General features: G+C 35.5%; 1 protein-coding gene across 3 annotated transcripts in view; it reads right to left on the bottom strand.

Annotated features, from left to right (window-relative positions):
• Positions 1-10,984: 10,984 nt before the first annotated feature.
• The window catches only part of PCDH17 (protocadherin 17), a 95,589-nt gene continuing 86,195 nt past the window's right edge, over positions 10,985-20,378 (bottom strand). For all 3 annotated transcript variants that reach the window (XM_037066036.1, XM_037066037.1, XM_037066038.1), the window contains one exon: positions 10,985-11,908. In XM_037066036.1, coding sequence (XP_036921931.1) covers positions 11,226-11,908 — 683 coding nt within the window. In that variant the 3' untranslated portion in view covers positions 10,985-11,225. The remainder of the gene's footprint in view (positions 11,909-20,378) is intronic.

The following is a 20,378-nucleotide window of genomic DNA, read 5'->3' as shown; positions in this document are numbered from 1 at the left end:
AGAAGATTGAAACAGAAAACAAGTGCTAGTTGCGAGAGAATGAAGCATCAGAGATTTTCATACCCTCTCCAGGCCACACTGGGTTCCATGTGGCAAAGTGGTGATGGGTAGATGAAAAGTTTCTTATATTAATCCTCTCCTTTAACTGTTTCTATTTTCTTAGTTTTGGTGTTTTGTCTAAAGTAGGGCAGGTGGAGTCATAACATTTGCTGTAAAATAAAATGCAAATTCAACTATGCAAATAGACCATTAGAAAGTAAATTAGCTTGAACAGTAGTGGTATTTCAGAAATTATACTACTTTTTAATATAGAGAAATTCAGCATAAACAAAATGCAGTAAGTCTCTGTATGTGCTGGGGGGTGACTGAGTCTCCACTGCAAGGAGAGCCCCCCAAGGCTCTGTCTGCGGTTTTCTCTCTTGAAGGCTTCTCAAAGTGCCCCTGATCTGTTGCTACCACCAACGTCTATTCCAGTGTATAACAACAGCATTTCAGTTCATACTTAACCAAGGTATACCAAATAAAATCTCAAATGTGAATTGGCTATGGTAATTATTTATATTAATTAACTTGTCAATGTTCAGACTTTCAACTTTGCCACTGGAGTTCCTGTCACCCTTTTAACACATTACCATTATTATTTTTAACCCAGAGTCATTTCAAGTTCAAATTCATAAAATGTGCATTGGAACCACCCACTGTGCATTACAGATGGGTAAAACAGAATATGTGTCAAGAGAAATAAAACTTTCAAGAAACTGTTTGCACTCACCTTCCCCTCACCTCATTTAGAAAGTCAATGTGACATTTTTATTTTGGTATTCCACATATTACTTTGAAAGAATTAAAATCAGTGCGTATACTAGGAAGGAGCCTGAGAGATCAATAGAGACATTCATTCTATAGCATCCAGTCATATTTATAGTCACCTAGCTTCAGCTCAAATGTTGACATTTTTTGATCTGCCACCTCTGCACAATCCTCAGCTTTTCCAGTTGTGGCCCCTGTAGACCTCCAGTGTCGTGGAAGAGACAAATTCCACATACATATTAAGGACAGGTGATTTGAGGTGGGAGGATAAGTGAACTAGTCTCTTGAGATAGTCCCAGAGGCAGACTTTTTCCTTCTCTTTGCTGCGAGGGAATTCTGTTTCACCTGCCCTCCTTGGGGAATCAGCTTTTAAACAGCTTTGGTAGAAGTGTAGTAAACAGCCATTCCAAACAACACCTTTCTCTTTCATTCCATAGGGATTCTTTCAATATGTGTGCTATTGGAACTGATGTGAGTCTGAGATAATGCTCTCAGCAACAGGAAGACACTGGCTCTGTCAATTTCCGAGCAGACCTTATCCACAATAAGTTGGAGGTATGTCCTCAGGCTAAGTAATTTAGGAGTATTTTCTGGACTCCTCCCAACACTCTGGAAGAAAACATGTCAATTCATTCAACATTCATTTCCCATTATCTCTAGCCCAGTGTCATTCACTCCTCTTTTTTTTAAATTCATTGTTTCTAAGCAGATTTCTCAACCTCAGCATTGCTGACATTTTTAACAGGATAAATCTTCGGGTGGGGACGGTAGGGGACTGTGTATTGCAAGATGTTTGGTAGCTTCCAAATGCCAGTAGCAACATAACGACCCCACCTCTGGGGTCCTTACGGCAGCAGAAATTGTCTTTAGCCACTGCTAAATATCCCTGGGGGTCAAAATTGCCCCCAGCTGGGAACCACTAATCAAAGCTCATTAGTTCCTATTTCAGTGCCTAAATAATCGATTATTATAAGATCCTCTACTGATACACATAGAACACCAGAGAAGCATTGAGATAGGACACATGTATCATCAGGCTGGGGATTTCTAGGACAGTGAACATAGATGAAGGACTCACACAGCAGATACCAGGCGATGTTTGGAGAATCTGGGGATGTTTAAAATTAAAACAAAACAAAACAAATAAAAACACCTTTTCCAAGCATGAAAATCATCCATACTCTTGATCTTCACTTTTTTCTTCTGTCTCTCTTTGCCTCCCAAAGCTTCAAACACGATTACAGATTTCAAAGGAAGAATTATTTTGGGGAAGTTGAAAACATACACATAAATACTCTGCTGAGGGCTTGAAGCTGAGAACTGTGAGATTCAGCAGAGTTGGCATTGCCTCTAGGTACTTGGACCCAAACCAAGAACAAGGTGCTATTAGGCAGCATCTTATAAAGAATGGCTCACCAGGCAGCAGCAAGCTGTCTTAGTGTTATTTTCCTAAATTCACTTTCAGCTTGGCAAGCATCTAACAGAGCTCCCCCAGCTAGTGAGCCTAATTCAGGTGTCTTCGAGTGTTTTCTGCCTAGGAATAGGCATTTGTGTGACATCTCAGCTCAGCATTCGGTACCATTCCCACCTGGCCCAATCCCACCATTTCAACACTTCCTAACTTCCTCACCAGAAAATCTTCTGACTTATTTAACTTTTGTTGCACACACTGCTTCTCTCTTCTTCTCAGATGCATTTCCTGCACAACTCCACTGCCAAAATCCTGTCCCACCTTAAATGCCCAATTCAAATGCTGCCTTCTCTAAGAAGCTGTTGCTGATTCCCTCCACCACCTCTCATTTCCTCAGCTGAAGCAACTTGCTCTCTTTCTCTCCCCCCTCTCTCTCTGCCCCCTCCCCTAGCTACCTCTTCCCCACTGTAACTTGCACTTCTCTCACAATATCAACTACAAACTGTATTTGTGTGAATATCTTCATTTCCCAGAATACCTTAAATTCTACAGAGACTGTGTTTTGTTAATATTTGTGTGCACCATGAAAAGACACAATCCAAGCACCATAAATTAGTGTTGAATTGAATTGGGATGCACATTCTCAGGAAGGAAACCTGCCAAAGGAGCTACATGTAACCCATTCATTTATTTTCTTTCCTCCTTTGGATTATGAACAAAGAGTAAATTTTAGTAGTTATCCAAAATGAAAGAAATTATAAAATATGCATAATAGTTGAGATTTAGAGGTGGTTGGGGAAGAATTGCAGATTGAGAAATCATAAGCACATAATCTCAGAAGTAAGGGTCTTTTTTATCTTCAATCAAAGCCAAATATTTCACATGATAAAATATTAAAATGAGTATTTCTCAACAGATAGGAATTAATAATAAAGATGATTTACTTTCAACCTTTCCATGAAACAGCAAAACACTCTTGCATAAAGACGTTAGCTAAGATCTGGCATCCTTACCTATTTACAACTATGTGAGCATCTGTTATATTTTATTATGCATTTTGTCCATTTTAACCCTGTATGTAGGTTACAGCTAAAAGAGATTGTTAGTTTTTCTATAGGTTAATTAGAGCAGTTTGGACATTTTTCACTTGCTGTAATTATTGAGTGAGATGTCACTATGTCTGTAATTGATCTATAAACATGAAGACATTTGAAATTATATATAAACATGAATACAAGGCAGAAAAAATTAGATAAGAAAATACTATGCAATAGCTGATACTCAAAAAGCATTATGGAATGAAAATAAATAAGAGACTAGTCACATTCAAGAGACTAGATAAATATTATAAGATGTTTAATACTTTAAAAGAATGTAGACCAATATCTGATTTTAAAAATGAAAAGTAAAATTAAAAGTTCAAAAACCTTATCTTTGGCCAAACTATTATATTGAAGACATAGTCTTTCAGCTGCGAAAGAGAAAATAATATTGCAATATGATTTAATTTGCTAAAAATATAGTATTAAGATATTCCACAAATCAGTAGAACAAATGACTACAATATCTCACCTACTTGAATTTAGATTTCCAAAATATAAAATAGCTAATTATTGTGAAAAGAACATTAAAATTTATTTCTGGATCTCTTGAGAATAAAATTGGCTTTCTGTCAATTGTAAAAATAGATATTAAACAATGTGTTAATAAGTTCAATTAAGGCAGAATCAGAACAACCTCATTAAGCAGCCTGGAAATGACTTTAATGGCCATTGCAATCTTGCATTTTTATGCACTCATTGAGGAAGTGGATGACACAATATTTTACCTAGTGTGGCTGAGGCACAGGTAATACATTTTTTTAAATGTGTTTTTTATTTCTGAGTCATATTACTACTGCTTAAATTCCTTAAGTTTGTGATACTGGCTTTTGAAGTTATATGACTCTCATGCCTCTATGTGTGAATATTAATTCAGATGCATGGATGTAATAGTTCAAAGTCTCAAAAAATTTTGCTCAATATTGCCAGAATTTATGTAATTATTTTCTAAGAAGCCCATTGGTAATCCTATTACTTTAGTATATGCAAAACTTAGTGATATAAAGGAATTCAATAAATTCTATATGATTTCTTTTAGGTAATATATCAAGTTTATGTGAAAATAATGTTTCATAACATTCTTTTAGAATCATTTGGAGAATATTATGCCAGTGTTGTAAAACACTTATAGATGGCAATTTAAGAAGTTGAGGGCGATCTTTAAAAAAGCACGATTCTTATTTTTTTAATTTGTTTTAGAAACTGCAATCCCTATTCTCTGCTTTTCAAATTAGTTAATACTATTACAGACTATTAACAGAGACCATCTAAATTCTGTGATATGATTGTCAATTTAAAGATTTTATTTATTTATTTTTAGAGAGAGGGAAAGGGACTGAAAAAGAGAGATATATTAATAAGTTGCCTCTCACACAACCCACACGTGGGACCTGGCCCACAACCAAGGCATGTGCCCTGGCTGGGGACTGAACTAGCATACCTTCAGTTGGTTTGCAGGCTGACACTCAATCTTCTGAGACACACCAGCCACGGCTGATAGGACTATCAATTTAAAGGGGAAGGAATATAACTGGCATAAGAGAACTTTTCAGAAGATAAATTTAAGATACTAGGGAAGCAAGTTATTAGATAGGAAAAGATTGAAGAATTCACAAAATCTGAAATAGAAACTGGACTTTTAGTTCAAGTGTGGTCTTAAGGTTTCCTCACTTATCATCCTTGGATAAGTGCATTTGCCTGTTTGAGCTTCCAAATCTTCAACTCCTTCCTGTCTTATACATTTGTGAATACGTTCTGTAAATTAGAAAGATGTCTACGAACATAATGTATCAGTATTAATTTATGTTTGTGTAACTGGTCTTTTAGTTGGCTTGCCTGATGATGAAAATTCTTGTGGAATTAAGGACAATTTTTATGTAAGTCAAGCTAAACAACAATAGTTTCAACAACATATTAGAACCTGTATAAAATTTATAAAAAGAGGGTTCTAAGTTTAGTTCTGTTTGTTTTTTAACAATCTTGAGAAATATTATGAAATAATTTGACTGAGTAATATAACTTTAGGACACTAGACTTTTAAATAAAAATCATAATCAACATTTAGTTTATTAAAATGCTACAGGTAATTGAATGCACATAAAAAGAAATGGAACAAATAAGTTATTTTTCTCAAAGTATTTCATTTGTAAGACAAAAATAGAATAGCTATCTTGATCTAAAAGATGATGTAAACCAGTGTAATGCAAAGTTTATAAAAGTCCTCCTTAATTCGTGTTTATATAAGATACTCATTACCAGTTAAAAAGAGTTTGCAAAAATCGGAGTAATTTTGACCATTTTTCTAAACTACTAAAATGGCAGAATAGTAAAAGAACTGCTTTCTCTTTTAAGAATATTGAGAATTGACTCCCTAATGTACAATGGGTTGTCCAGTATTAGTGTCTAAAATGAGCAGAAAGTGGTACAGCTCCTTTGTGAACCATGCACATCCATCTCTGAAAGCACATGAGTTTAGGGAAGGTTGGTTAACTTGCTGATTTGTTTGTGGGTACCATACTGATGAACTTTAAAACTGGGTTCTCTTCATCTTTTACAAAGAATTGTCTATGATTGAATAATTGTACTTGTGATCATACCTACTTAAGAAAAAAACATAATGGAAGGGGTTTTAATAGTCAGTGACATGGAGTAAGCCTGTTAAACATGTTCCATTCATGACCGCCTCCTGATTTGTGGCCTGGTCAGGCAGGGTTCTTTACCTGAGCAACTCAGGCTCCCACAACCCTGGTCAGAGTGTGAATCAATGAATAGCTTGCACTTGCCTCACACTTGAAAGTAGTGAATGACATGGTAGGCATGTGGATTTGGCTCTTTTTAAGAATAACATTATTCACATTCTGAAAAAAGTAATAATGTTATGGCAACATGAGGTCAATTCCTATTTTAGTGTGTATCACCTAGGCACAAATACTAAGTTCTCTGAGGGTAAAATGTAATTTGGGTAGTTTTTTGTACTTCAGGGTCCTTGTGAAGCATGTGACACTTAAGTGCAGCCCAAAACAAATACACGAGGAGAAGACTGAGCAGATAAGCTATTTAGTCTATCCCAGCAACTCAAAAACATTTTACCCGATATGATTTATGCTTTCTGAAATACAGTAAAATTAAAGGGAATAACCTAAAAGAGCAAAATATTACATTGGTGCATAACTTACAAGATGCCACTATTGAGAGTGAGGTTTGTGGAGTAACAGGAAAATGCAAACAATGAAATCCAACTGATAAACAGTAACATTCATTAAAACTTCCCTATTTATCTCTTTCACCAGTGTGTTTTTCTCCTGGCATAGCAGTCCAGGGCAAGGCTTACTATTTTAACTCGCCATGATAAACGTGCATTTATTTTAAAATGCCACTTGTAAACATGTACTTGTATAAGTCATGTAAGATTATGAAAAGGCGTACAAAAACGACTTTTCTGAAGTCCTTTAGTATCTTTTTTTACCAAATTATCCTCTGTTGTAAATATTAAATGCCACAAATACCTTTAGGCTATGACTCTCCGGTAATTATTCGACTAGCCAACTTATCTGGACTCTCTGAGTGATTGTTGACCCATTTCTGTGAGAACCTAGTGACATTATATTTACATAAAACTTTTAAAAATCTTATTTAACTGACAAACACATAAATAGCAAAAACCATCATGACGCTACAGTTACTTTCCAAAACAATTATGACCGGAGTCTCTGTGGTAACACATTATGGGTAACACATTACTTGTGTGTTAATGAATTCAAGGGAATGCAATGCCACAATTAGTAATAGCTTTTTATTTGGAGTCCTCATTTTCCAGATAGGTCACATTAAACATAGCCATTAAACAATAGCATTGTGATAAATCCATACAATGTATGCTGCTTTTGTTGTTGTCCTTGTTCACCAATCACTTGGTGCAGCTAAGAACCTTATGGTGTGATGGAGCTGATGTATGGTAATAGCCAACCTGCAAAAACTGGGGCTGGGAAAGTCAGACATTAATCAGGTCTCATTCAGTTATGTTTCGAAACAATACATCGTGATAGCCAAACTCTCACTGAAATTAATGCTCTGATAAATGCTGTCTGTTGTCAAAATAATGTAATTAGATAATAATGAGTGGCATATATTATGCCAGACCTCAGTTTACCTGTTGACCTCAGCAACTTTTACTCCATTAGGCAACAGATTTTAACCTGGTTCTAATAAAGCATACTGCTCTATTACTACACGGCATTGTTTTTATGGTGTCCTTTTTCCAATTGAGCAATGCCTAGATCTGTTAAAGGAAGCCATGTTTTATAAGATCTCAGCTAACTTAGAAAAACAAAACAAGTCAATTTCCCAACCAGGAATTCAGTTAATTTATTAGAGTGATGAGCCAATCTTTGTATATTGCTTGCAATAAGGATAAGTATGTCAGGTTCAGAAATAATATGAAAGCATTGTTTGAAATTCATGAAATGTCTCTTCAATGTTTACTTTGGTATAGGTATAACTAACACTGATTCTTACTGCTTTTCACTATGATGCAAAGATCTTTCATCATTAACATGTAATGAAAAGATAGTTTTGTTACTGATTTATTTTTAGTTCATCAGTAAACATTTTTTAGAACTTTGACTTTCTTTACAAAAATTTCTACAAATTTTTATTCTGTGCTTGACTTCAGTTATTTAAAGACCTAAAAGAAAAAGTATCAAATTATTCATTTTGAATGTGTGGCAGCTTTTTTGAGGAGTTTGTAAATGAAGGTTGTGAAGTAAGACAATTTTTTCACATTCTGAATTATGCTTAAACCCTTTAGGAAAGGGTTTAAGAAACCCTTTAAGAAACATCTCTTTTGATCATTTATCACCCCTTAAGAGCAAGTTGCTTCCAAAAAGGGTGATTTTGGCATGTCATAAATTTCCATGGAAGCCAAGCAGCAGAGGTCTGTGATAAAGGCAGTTGCCAGCCAAATGAATAAAAACGAGGTTACCTCAACTCAACTATAAAAGCTTAGAGTCCTGACTGCTGAATTACCACCAACTTGTAAATAAATAATCACTACTAAATACAGATAATGTGTTAAACAGCTAACACTAGTAAATCACTGGTGACAGAGAGCCTAAAGGTAAATCCCTCACACATTGGCACAACCAATTCTTAAAATCTTATAATGTTTTAAAATCTTCAGACACATATACTAAATTGAACAACTGGTTACTCAAAGTTAAGAATGTTTTAAAAATAAACCCTACTCTCTTTGTTGATTTCACTTATTTACTGCCTTAGATTGTACTAAGTGGCTATATATCCAGTAAGAGAGAGGCAACACTTGGTAAAACTATACAGAAATTGGTCCCCCATCAAATTTCTGCTATCAAGCTAAATCAACCTATAGTCTCCTGGCAAAAAATAATGTCATATAACAGAGACAACACATTTCAGATACATAAATTGTCCAAAATATAGAGAGTCAATTATGTTTCACTGTACAAGACCCCTTCTTTTCTAATTTAAACATTTAAGAATAATTAAAAAAAAACAAGAGTAGAGCTTTGGAAAGGCTGTTACTAGGAACCAAATACAGTTCTTGAGAGAATAAGGCTGATGGGAGTTGTCCACTCTTCCTTTCAAAGCAGTTTTTCAAACGAGGTACAATCTAAAGTCTTGACAGCATTCGATGGAAATATTTTCAGTTGAATTTGTTGAGGTTTAAAATTGCAAAACTTAATTCAGTTCAATGCTTGTATTTGCTCTTGTTTTTGTTTTTAATATAAGGATTTTATGACATTTATGCTGTTTCTACACTGGCTGGGTGGCCAGAAAAGAAGGCACAGAATTCTCCACCAGTTTGCAAATAATGCATTTTCTGCTCCAGTGCACAAACAGCCTTTATTTAACTCAGCACCACATTTTCTAAGGTATGGGCTGGAAGCTGTTTATCACGAAGCTGTAAAATGCCAAAAATTTTTAACACTGAAGGAATATGTCAATCAAGGCATTTTCCCATCTGCTACTACTTCTGCAAGTGCTAATTCTATTTTTCCCAATTCCTGAAATTTTAGGTTTCCTAGCCTCATATGGAAGTAAGGTTGAAACTTGCTATATGACACAAGAAAAACGTGCAACAAAATGAAGGAATAGAAGGTGTATTGTTCTCAAAGGTCACCAATAAAAAGATGTAGCTTGGACTACTGCGAGGCCTTTTGGGGACTTTCAGTAGAAGCATTTGCTGACTGCTAGAAATCCACCACAGACAGATAGCAATAAGAGGAGCATTGAGAAAAATGAAAAACATCCTGTGAAGACCTAGACTTCTTGAAAAACACTACACAATGCAAGTAACTAGGGCTGGTAGCACACATGCATTAAAGCATTTTCATGGTTTTGAAATAAGTGGGAACACACATCTTAAACCACATAAGATACTTTTGAGAACCAATCAACAGCATGATATCTACATAGGCAGAAACTTTATGTTATTGAGAAAACATGAGAAGTTTCAGGTATTGGTACAAATGTAATTCTTGAGATTTAGCATGACTTTAATAAAAGCTTCTACAAGGACTTGCACATAACCATGACTGACGGATGTATTTTTTGACCTTTCAGATAGCTCCATCGGCTCACTCAAACACATTTTGAACAGATTATGTACTGTAGTACTTGGTAGACTATACATTAAACAAGAGACTTTGCTCTGAGGCACTGCTTCCCACACTCCATGTGGAAAAGGAAGCAGGAAAAAACAAAACTCATAGAGTTCGACAGCTACCGAGGCAACACTTGCCATTTACAATATAAGCCCAAATATTTTTGCAACACAACTATATATTAATTTAATAAAATACACAATATAGCTCTTAAACACTCAACAATTTGGCTCATATGCACTGAATCTGCAATAAATCAATAAAAATATGTCATTTGATGTAAACACATTGAATCTTCTTACATTTGCACATTTAAATGGTCATGTGATTTGTGTATGTCTAAGACATTTTCACTTTCCTGAGCTATTTTAGTGTCCACAAATGAGTAAAGCATATTAATTATATTAATTTTCTCTGAATGTTATTACTGAATGGTAATTATTTTTCAGAATCTTTCCAGGTCAAATTAAAAACATATCCACCATTATTTATATGTTTGTTGGACACTAAAATGCTGAAGAGGCATTTTTAAATCTTTAAATTTTCTCCTTTAATGAAGTGAATTAGCCTATGTGTGCGCAGGACAAAATGGACTATATTTTTTTACACTTAACTTTTTTACGACATGAAGTGTCTTACAAATGACCAAGTATTTTTTTTTAATTTTCAACTAATGTTATGGAATGCTCTTTGTGTTTATATGTGTGGCAGGTAACTTTATACAGAAATGTTTACCACAAATATGTGTTAATGTTTGGTGTAGCTTGGACTACTGCAAGGTCTTTTCAGGATTTTCAGTAGAAACCTGTGATAACTGCTAGAAATCCACCACAGATCACAATTTATGACCCTGCTTTGATTGGGGTTTATAGGTAAACAGTTAAGTCAGCATAAATCACAGAGGACAGTCTCAGAGTGATCAGAAATACATCAATTCTCACACTGTATACCTTCCTAACAGATTGTCAAAAGGTAACTTGCCTCCTCATCCTCCTTTTTCTTCTCTCTTTTTTTCTTCTCTGCTTCTCTTTCCTCTTTGAGAATCATTAATTCTGTCCTAATGTAAGTTTGGTCAAAACAAAACCATTGTTATCTCTGAAAAAGAAATAGCAGTGAAAAGAACATACTTGTGGGCACTTCAGATGTTCACTCAAAGCCTTAAAGCAGCATTGGTCTCTCTTCATCCCCATAAACCAGGTTGTCACCAGGAGGGACCATTTTTAAATCAAAGAAGAGACAAGAAAATGCCAATGCTCCCCACCCTCACTTTCTCACAGCCACAGGGTCATTTCCCCGGCAGTCCTGCAAAAGCTTGTCAATTTCTCTCACGACTTCCTCTGCATCCACTGACTCTCTGCCCAGATCCCGGCTGGGGTGGTCAAGCTGCTCAAGAACAGCACCCATCTCGCTGGAATCCCGGCTGGCTCTGGAATGCACATCTGCGAAGACCCTTGCCATTTGATCGGAAGCCATGAAGGGGGGGTCTCTTGGTTGCTTACTGGGCGACACATACTGACTGTCAGTGGGCAAGTACTGGCTGCTTGCTTCGGCCAGGGCTCCTGGTTTTGCTTCGCAACCATCCAGAGAGCCTTTTGTTGAGGCGCAAGGCTCCATGCATGCCTTGGTTGGACTGCTAGATGCTGAGGGGACCTCTTGGAGGAGAGGGCTCAGGGCACGTTTGGCTTTTAAATAAGGTTTAACATTGGCAATGAGAATAGTGTGCTCTCGCTTGTCTTTTCCAAATGTACAAAAAGTCTTTTTCCCAGTGGGATTCACAGTTTCATAAGTCTCAGTCTCAACATTAGCTTCAACTGTGGGTACAAAGAGATTTGTGCGGTAATCTGCATTTTCAGCCTGATTGGCTGCAGGGAACTGTGGCATCCAACACCTGTCAGAATGACCAAGCACTCGGCATTCCTCTGTGCAATTAACACACTCTTCTGGTTCTGCAAAACAAAGGAGAAAAGAGCAAATCCAATCATTAGGGTTGCTTTTACATTTCTACCAAGGCTGTGCTCAGCTCTCAGTGGACTTGCTTGACCTCTGGTCTCTTAATTAAAAAAGGAAAAGAAAACAATAATTAAAACATTTCAGGATGGTTGCGTAAACCTGCTGGTTGAGACAATGGTTTTATTTAAGTCTATTCTCTAGATATTAACGAATTCCCATAGCCTGAGAAGAAGTCAAAAGTGGCCATTGGAGAATCATTCTCAGTGGAATAGAAGATCACTGTAAACTAATTTTCTGGGGATATTCAGTTAGTCTTTGTTCTGTATAACCCTTTTTGGAAAGAGTACACTTCAAAAAGGATTAGCAAGATTAACTTTTAAGTCAAATAACAGGACAAAAACTGGACTGCAAACTTCTATAACAAGTCCTAAGCTCCCCTTAAAAATATTCTATCCCTATTTTCCTCATAATTGTTATTTCTGTGACAGTCATAAATAAAAGGTTTCCTTTAAAAGTCTGTTTTTCCTACTGAAAGTAGCAAATAGAATTTTCTATCAGAATGTGTTATGAAAAAGCTTGTCAAAAAGTGCACATTCCTGTTTTATTAGATATGGGTATGTGTCATGTCATCAGTTTTCTTTAGCATTTTGTTTGTGGTATAAGTAGGTGGAAATGGATTTAGTTAACATATATAGTTCAGAATGAATGACAAATCATGATCTCTATTTTAAATGATAATGCTTTTTGTGAGAATTTTTGCTTCTCTTTTTTGCCAATAGGCATTTAGTGACTCTAAATAAAGTATTCTTTAATGATCCCTATTTCAAAGATGCTGAACAAGAAAATATGAAAGAAAAAATCCTCATTATGACAACAGCTGCATATTCCCATGACCCCAATATTTTAAAATATAACTTTGAACTACATCTTTCTAGTTATCCTTTACATTTACAAATAGTTGTTCCTTTAATGTTTAATGTTCCTTTTTAAGTCAGGAACTTTTTTTTTCCAGGAGAGAATATTTACAATTTACCTGTGTGTGATGGGAATAGAGTTCCCTACACATTTAGGAACTCTTGGGATTGACATTTAATTGATGCAGGGAGACTGCAAATTTACAGTGTCATGTGTAAGGAAAAAAGTTCCTGTGAAATATATTTAAAATATGAAGCAGCAAATTTAGTAGCTTTGATAAATTTATACACTTACAAAGTCATAAATAAAATGTGTTCATATTTAAAACATATAAACAATTCCCCCTCCAACAAAGAAAAAATAAATCTGATTTATCTCATGAGATTTTAGGATAAAATAATTTCCTTTGGACTAATACATTTTAGAAAGTTATCAAAATGGTGTCTTAACAGAGCAAAAATATTATGGTATTTCATTTGCATGTATCACTCACACTTGTGAAAATTTAGAAAGTATTTAGGTAACTTGCTTATATTTCAGTTTTTTAGTGCTTTTAAAAGTATTCTGACCTGTGAGTAAATAGACTATATTAAAGTTTATTATGTAATATAGGCAAGAATGCTGAAATGTGTCCGACAGAACTTTCACCCCCAAATTCAAATGTTATCTAACTTGAAAATTTTTAAACAAATGGACACAAACAGAAGCACAAAAATTGAGGCACAGAAGATTTTCTAGGAAGCCTTCCTGTATAAACTTGGAGTAAATTTTTGAAAATCCATAAAAGTTTAATATCTGGTATCTATTTTATTTACCTATTCTGAATAGGAATCATAAAAATTACCCCTATATCTGTGTTAGTAGGTGTTAGAAAAATATATATCATTTCATTCATCCAATTTCATCCTTCAAAATTTGTCCTACATCAGAACACTTGAATATCTATTTCACTTGGTGATACTTGTGAATCTTTTAGAGCTGAAATTTTTTTAAAAAAATCATTTACAAATCATATACTGTTTTTGAAACACACTGACATAGTTTTATATTCTAATCCTGACTGGCCTTCAATTTCAGCCATTTGGATAGCTTAGCACTGAATACATTCAATATGAATTTAAGAAGAAAGTAAAAGTGATAGAATAATGCAGATACATGAAAGTTCAAATCGACCTTGAATTTGAAACCATCAATATAAAATGATTGTTTGCACTTTACTGCTGAAAATCTGCAGCTTTTTACTTGATTCCTTTATGTTACATCCTAGGGAGCAAATTCTGAGTATTGATTATGATACATTATAAGCTGTTCACCTTGCGATTAGACTGTAATTTTGATGGCGGCAGTTCACAGACAGTGAAGAAAATCGAATGGACACTTAGGTACATGCAGGTGAAACTATGAGCATAAACTGAACAATAACTGCCAAGCACCGAATGAGAATTTATGGGAATGAAGTTATTTCTGAAGTAGCATACGTAAATGACTAAGTAGGTAGGTATATAAAGGAAACAAAGGTAGTATTTAATGAATGACAAGTTAGACATAAAAAATGGAAGAAAAGGAGGGAAGTAGGAAAGGTAAGTGAAGGGAAAGAGGGAAGAGTAAGCAGGAGTGGTTTAATAAAGGGAGTTGTATTAAGAGGATTTCTGTCATGTGTATCTTTTATTATATATTTTCAAATCCCCTCAATAACCTGTGTGTATAATAAAATATAATAGTGTGGAATGTTTTCTGAAGCCCTAGAGCTATAAAGCCCTAGATAAACTTCTTCTGCACCTTAGAGAAAACAGATCCCAGAATAGATATGTTGAATTAAAAACTATACTGTTTTTTAAAAAGCAAATTATAGAGACTATCAAATTATGGAGAATCTGATAAATTAATGTATCAGAAAACAAATATCTCTATCAGAAAACAAATTCAGAGACCATGGACAGGAAAGTCAAAGTAAAAAATAGTTGATCCAAGATTTATTTTTGTCTTCTAGACCAATCTGGGATTATAAGAAAATTATTTATCTTTATTTTTACCCTTTCCTTAATATAACATGATAACACGTCAACAAAATGCACCCTCTGCCAGAAAGATGGCATAGTCCAAATAGTATGCAGATGAGAAACACTGAGAGATAAGCATGTTTAGATTGCAAAGCAAATATCATTCTGAAGTCCAACAGCTGGAAATTTGGACAGTTTTGCCCACAGAAAATGTTTACAGTGTTCAAATTTAAAAATGTATGATTCTGTGAAGGCTCATGCAACAATCAGATAAATTTAATACTTGTTTAGTGTTAAAAATCATTTTCTATACACCTATAGACCCACCCGACTACCACACCAGCTCCCACAAAGAGGGATCTAAAAACAGTCATCCTAATTGGTTCAATGTTGCATCTTAATTTATGATATTTTTTCAAGTAATATAAAATCACTCAAATGACTACAGTACTGCAGTTCAGTTGTATGATACACACACACACACACACACAGAGATTTTTATTTGTGTGTGTTTGATAAAATTGAGCTTTTTCCAGGATATAGTCTAGACAAAATTTAAAAACTCAAATACATAGCCAGTGCATTCCTGAAAATTTGCTCTCAGTAACTGCCATAAGTGAAGTACAGATGAATCAATAAAAAACACAGGGAAATTCTATATTCATAATATGAAAGAAAACATAAACATATATAAAATATGTAAAACTATATACATGTAGCTTTTTATTTAAAATATATGATTGGATCAATAACTATCTGTGATTTTAGAATTTTATACAATGCAAATTAATTTAGAGGTAAAGATATCTGAAAACTATTTATTCACATTGGATAACATATCTTAAAAGTTTCCCTTTTCTTTGAACATAGACGAAACAGTTTAATAAATTAATCTTAGAGATAGTAAGTAAGCAATTGCTCTGTGTCAAATATATATTCAAAAGAACTGTCATTGTGTATGTAATAAAAATATTTAACCCTGGCTGGTGTAGCTCAGTGGATTGATCGCGGGCCTGCGAACCAAAGGATCGCAGTTCGATTCCCAGTCAGGGCACATGCCTGGGTTGCAGGCCAGTTCCTGGCAGGAGACACATGATACATCGTGTGTCCCCGGCAGAGGCAACCATACATTGATATTTCCCTCCCTCTCTCCTTCCCTTCCCCTCTAAAGGTAAATAAATAAAATCTTAAAAAAAATATTTAAGCAACATATCAAATTATCCTCTCTTAAATTATTAGATTTTAGCAATCATCCATAAAGGTTACCATAGTTAACGTTTACAGTGTGATTTTAATATGGTAATGCAGCTGCATTGTTAGGAATGCATAGCCATTTCAGCAATGGTGATAGGTACTGTGGAGAGCAGTATGTGAAGCATGTGCAGTACAGCAATGACCCAGAGAAATAATACAGACCCTCAGCAAGCACAAGACAGTGTGGCAGGCAACATGTGCTTATCTGAAGGGTAACAGCACCCTCTCCGAGCATGCGCAGTGGAATGACATATACCACACGTGCTTAACGAAGTTGTGCAAAATAACATGTGCCTGTCAGAACAGACAGAGATGCATGCCTATCAAAGCTGCTGCATATAGCATGTGCCTAGTGAGACTGAAGGACACAGCATATGCTTATCTAAATTAAGAAAAATATATTTATGAGACATGGTGCAAAATCAACATGACTTTGCAACAAAAGAAGCATAAAAGCAAGAGACATCAGACCATGGACGATGGGGCCAGAGAGTGAGTCTGAGATATCTTGGTGTTCTGCCTGGGGAGCACCTCCATCCCTTTGATTGTGCCTTGCAAGACACTGCCATCCAGCCCTGTCACCTCCCAGACCTGGACTGGATCTGGACTCTTGTGACTCAGGTTCGTTATGCCCCAATTATCTTGTGTGATGTTGTTACTGATTGTTTCTGAGTGAGTATTATTGTTATTAGGTTAGCATTATTAGGTTAGGATAGATTTGGAGTGAATCTGCATTAATAAAAACTGAAAGAATCTGCATTAACAAAACCTGAGAGAATAGTTGTCACCTCTGTTGGTTCCCTGTTATTTCTTGCTGCCAGCAGCATCACCTGTAGGGCTGAGGGTCTTACAGGCAGGCAGCCAGCAATTTCAGTTCCTAAAGTCCTAGTCAGAAGACCTTAGCAGGGATTATTCCCTAAGAACCCCGAAACACGAATTCAAAAGAGCCTATGCACCCCACCATTCAGAGCAGCACAATTTACAATAGCCAAGAGATGGAAACAACCTAAATGCCCAGGAGTAAATGAGTGGATCAAAAAACTATGGTACATTTACACAGTGGAATACTAAGCAGCAGAAAGAAAGAAGGAGCTCCTACCCTTTGCAATAGCATAGATGGAACTGGAGAGCATTATGCTAAGTGGAATAAGCCAGGCAGTGAAAGACAAATACCATGTTAAGTGGAACCTAATCAACAAAGCAAAAAAGCAAACAACATATAACCAGATACACTGAAATAAGGAACAAACTGATAGTAACCACAAGGGAGAGGGATAATGGGGGAAAATAAAGGAAGGTCCATCAAGGAACATGTATAAAGGACACATGGACAAAGCCAAAGGGGGTAGATTGGAGGGTGGGAGGCAGGGATGAATGGGGTGGTGGGCTGTGGTGGAGTGAAAATGGAGACAACTATACTTAAACAACAGAAGAAGAAGAATGAGGAGGAGGAGGAGAGGAAAACAAAAGAAGACCTGAGCAGTAATCAAAGGCTGGCTTATAGAAAAGATTATATCGTGAAATACACGCTTGTGACAGGTGCCAAAAATCACTATCCACAAGATTAAAATGGGAAGCCAAAACAATTTAAACCAACAGGGCTTAACAAAGATTAAGGCAGTCTACACTGAATATAGTTATTTGGAGGAAAAGTCAGGGGGACAATTCTTGCGTGTTATGACTCATGTCGAGAAACCAGCCTGTCACATTTCTTAAGAGGAAATCTACCTTTTTTTCTAATGTCTCATTCTCTGGTCAGAATTTATCACAAATCAGAAGTTAAACTTATTCTCCCAGTCTAGGACATATTAAGCCACTCCAACTAAAGAGAGCTACATGGCAATTAATTTGTTATCACTTAGAGAAATATTAGAAAACATAAAAGGATTTCCTCCCCTCAGTTTCAAACTTGCTTGTCACCTCAGATTGTACTTGAAAATATGCATAATTTCTGGCCTTAGAGTTTCAGGTATGCATTTGATTTAATTTCTTTATAATTAGGAAATAACTGTGTCTTAGAAATGTGAAAACCAAAATCCTTAAGTCAGGGTATCAGTGAGCAAGTTCTAAAATTTTGTAGGCATGGGAGAAGAACATTTGAGAGTTTTCTCTTCTTACGTCGTAACAAAATGAGTTTTATGTCTGCTTTGTAAGTAGCTTTAAACAGGAATGGTGCTCTTCTACTAGTGTTGTGGTTGCTACTGTTTTTAACAGCATTTTAAAATTAGAGTTGTTTCCAAGTCGGCAACTCTATAAATGGTAGTTCATTTTTTATTTGTTCTTATTTTTCTTTTTTATTTCTAATTTACCCTTTTTTCACTAACATAAGCTTTCATAACACCTAATTAGCTGTCTAGAAAAGCAGGGAGCAGAAAAACATCCCTATTTATGGCTGGCACAAGTGTTCTGAAGCTTAACTCTACACTAGTCTGCAAACTAGGTACTCATCACCGATTGCCTGCAAACAATGACAAGCCAAGGCGTTAGCCCGGCAGCTCCTTTATACAACTTTTCTACTAAAAGGCTCTAATGACATAACAAGAGTTTGCTTTCACTATCCTTTTCTTCTTTGGCACCCACATATCTACACAATCTCTCACATGTACACGTACTTCCCTATGAGCACAACAAAGTATGATTTATTCAAATATATTCTAACATATCAGAGAAAATATCAGTGCTAAAATATAAATTCTATCAGGACACAGTCTAACGAAACTCTAACAAATGTTTCAGTAAATTGACAGAATTTGCAACATACTATAAAATTACACTTTTCTAACTTAAACAGTATTTTTGTGATGTTGACTATTATTAACATACTGCTGTTTACCATCCTTTAAATTCTGAAACTTGTTGTAATAGGGTGAGTCTTTTCATACAGATTATACCTTAACAGTTATATTCATTCAAATAATTTCCATGTCCCATTTACTAGCATATTAGTTAAAAATAAACCTGATTTCACCCCATCTGACTCTAAGAGGGGTAAAAGTTTTATTTTTAATATTATTTCTAGAGACAGTACTGAAAAGTTGTCTCAAAACTTTTTTCCAGGCCAGAATAAAAAGGAGTATTTTAATATTACAGTTTTATCACACATTTTTTCTGCTAGTGTTCACGTGACTGTCAACCTTAATTTTAGCACCATTTTTGATAAGCTTGGTGTATTCCTTATGCAGGGAAGAAAAGGGTGGGTAAGGAAAAAAAGTTGCATTTGAGAACCAATCACTTTTTTTAGCTAAGTGGTGTCCCATCTATATATAACATCATATTTTCTGTGAGTCTTACTCATGCACAGGATCTATGTTGTTTTTTACTAATCAAGAAACTGATACACAAATACACAGATGGGGGTGAGTTTTTGATTCTTTTATTTCTTAATGTGAGGGGGATCATGTATTTTGTTACCATATGCTCATTTTATGAAGATGCCACATTCACGTATTGGCACTGGGATACTGATGAAATGCTAGATATTAAGAATCCAGAAATTAAATTATTTCTTAATAATTGGTCACAAGGAATCAGAATTTAGAAACATACCAAACATAATAAATATATGATGAAGAAACATGTTTTCTGGTGGATGTACTGCAAATGCAGCTCTCAGATTTCACCTCAGTTGTGAAATGTCATTCTATCTGCTTTTAGTAAGTGGAGAGCACATTCTGAAGAAGAAGTTACAATGCTATCAACAGTCAAACCATGTAACTTTGAAGTGCCAGTCCTCTCGCGTGCACCGGCATCACACAATGCTTCTAAATGTATTGCTGTGCTGCATTCAGACACCAGAGACCACGGGCCTGCATCATATTCAAGTGAATCCAATTGCAGCTGGGTATTTGAGGGCTTGGCACATTTGCATTTAACTAGTCAGCACAGAAGCACAACACCTTCAGAGATAATTTTCAGTGTCCAGAACTCGTTAGAGCATAACAACCTGTCTACCTGAGTGAACTTTTTGGCATATACAGGTATTGACACCATATATAGGTAATGCTCTGAGATAAAGAAAACTTAAATGAAAATGTGTGTTAAGGAGTGAAAGCAAAATGCTAAGAGAGAATATGATGTGACAGCCCCAGAAATATTTAAAAAATGAGAATCTAAACCATAGACTGGGAATCTGTGGCACAAATATAATTATGTCCTATGGCACACTGCTCTGAGATTAACATTGAAAATTTAGCTGCCTGTCTCCCCCAGTCCCACATTGTAGTTGCTACCATTACTTGGGGCAGCAACAGGTGCTCAGAAGTGAAGGCCTAGATAAATGGGGCCATCTCTTCCTTTA

This window comes from Sturnira hondurensis, unplaced genomic scaffold (genome assembly GCF_014824575.4).
Source record: "Sturnira hondurensis isolate 20B ecotype Veracruz unplaced genomic scaffold, ASM1482457v3 Scaffold0016433, whole genome shotgun sequence".
In the NCBI taxonomy this organism is placed as follows: Eukaryota; Metazoa; Chordata; class Mammalia; order Chiroptera; family Phyllostomidae; genus Sturnira; species Sturnira hondurensis.
The sequence above is the reverse complement of the archived record's forward strand: the minus strand, read 5'-3'. Positions and strand labels throughout refer to the sequence as shown.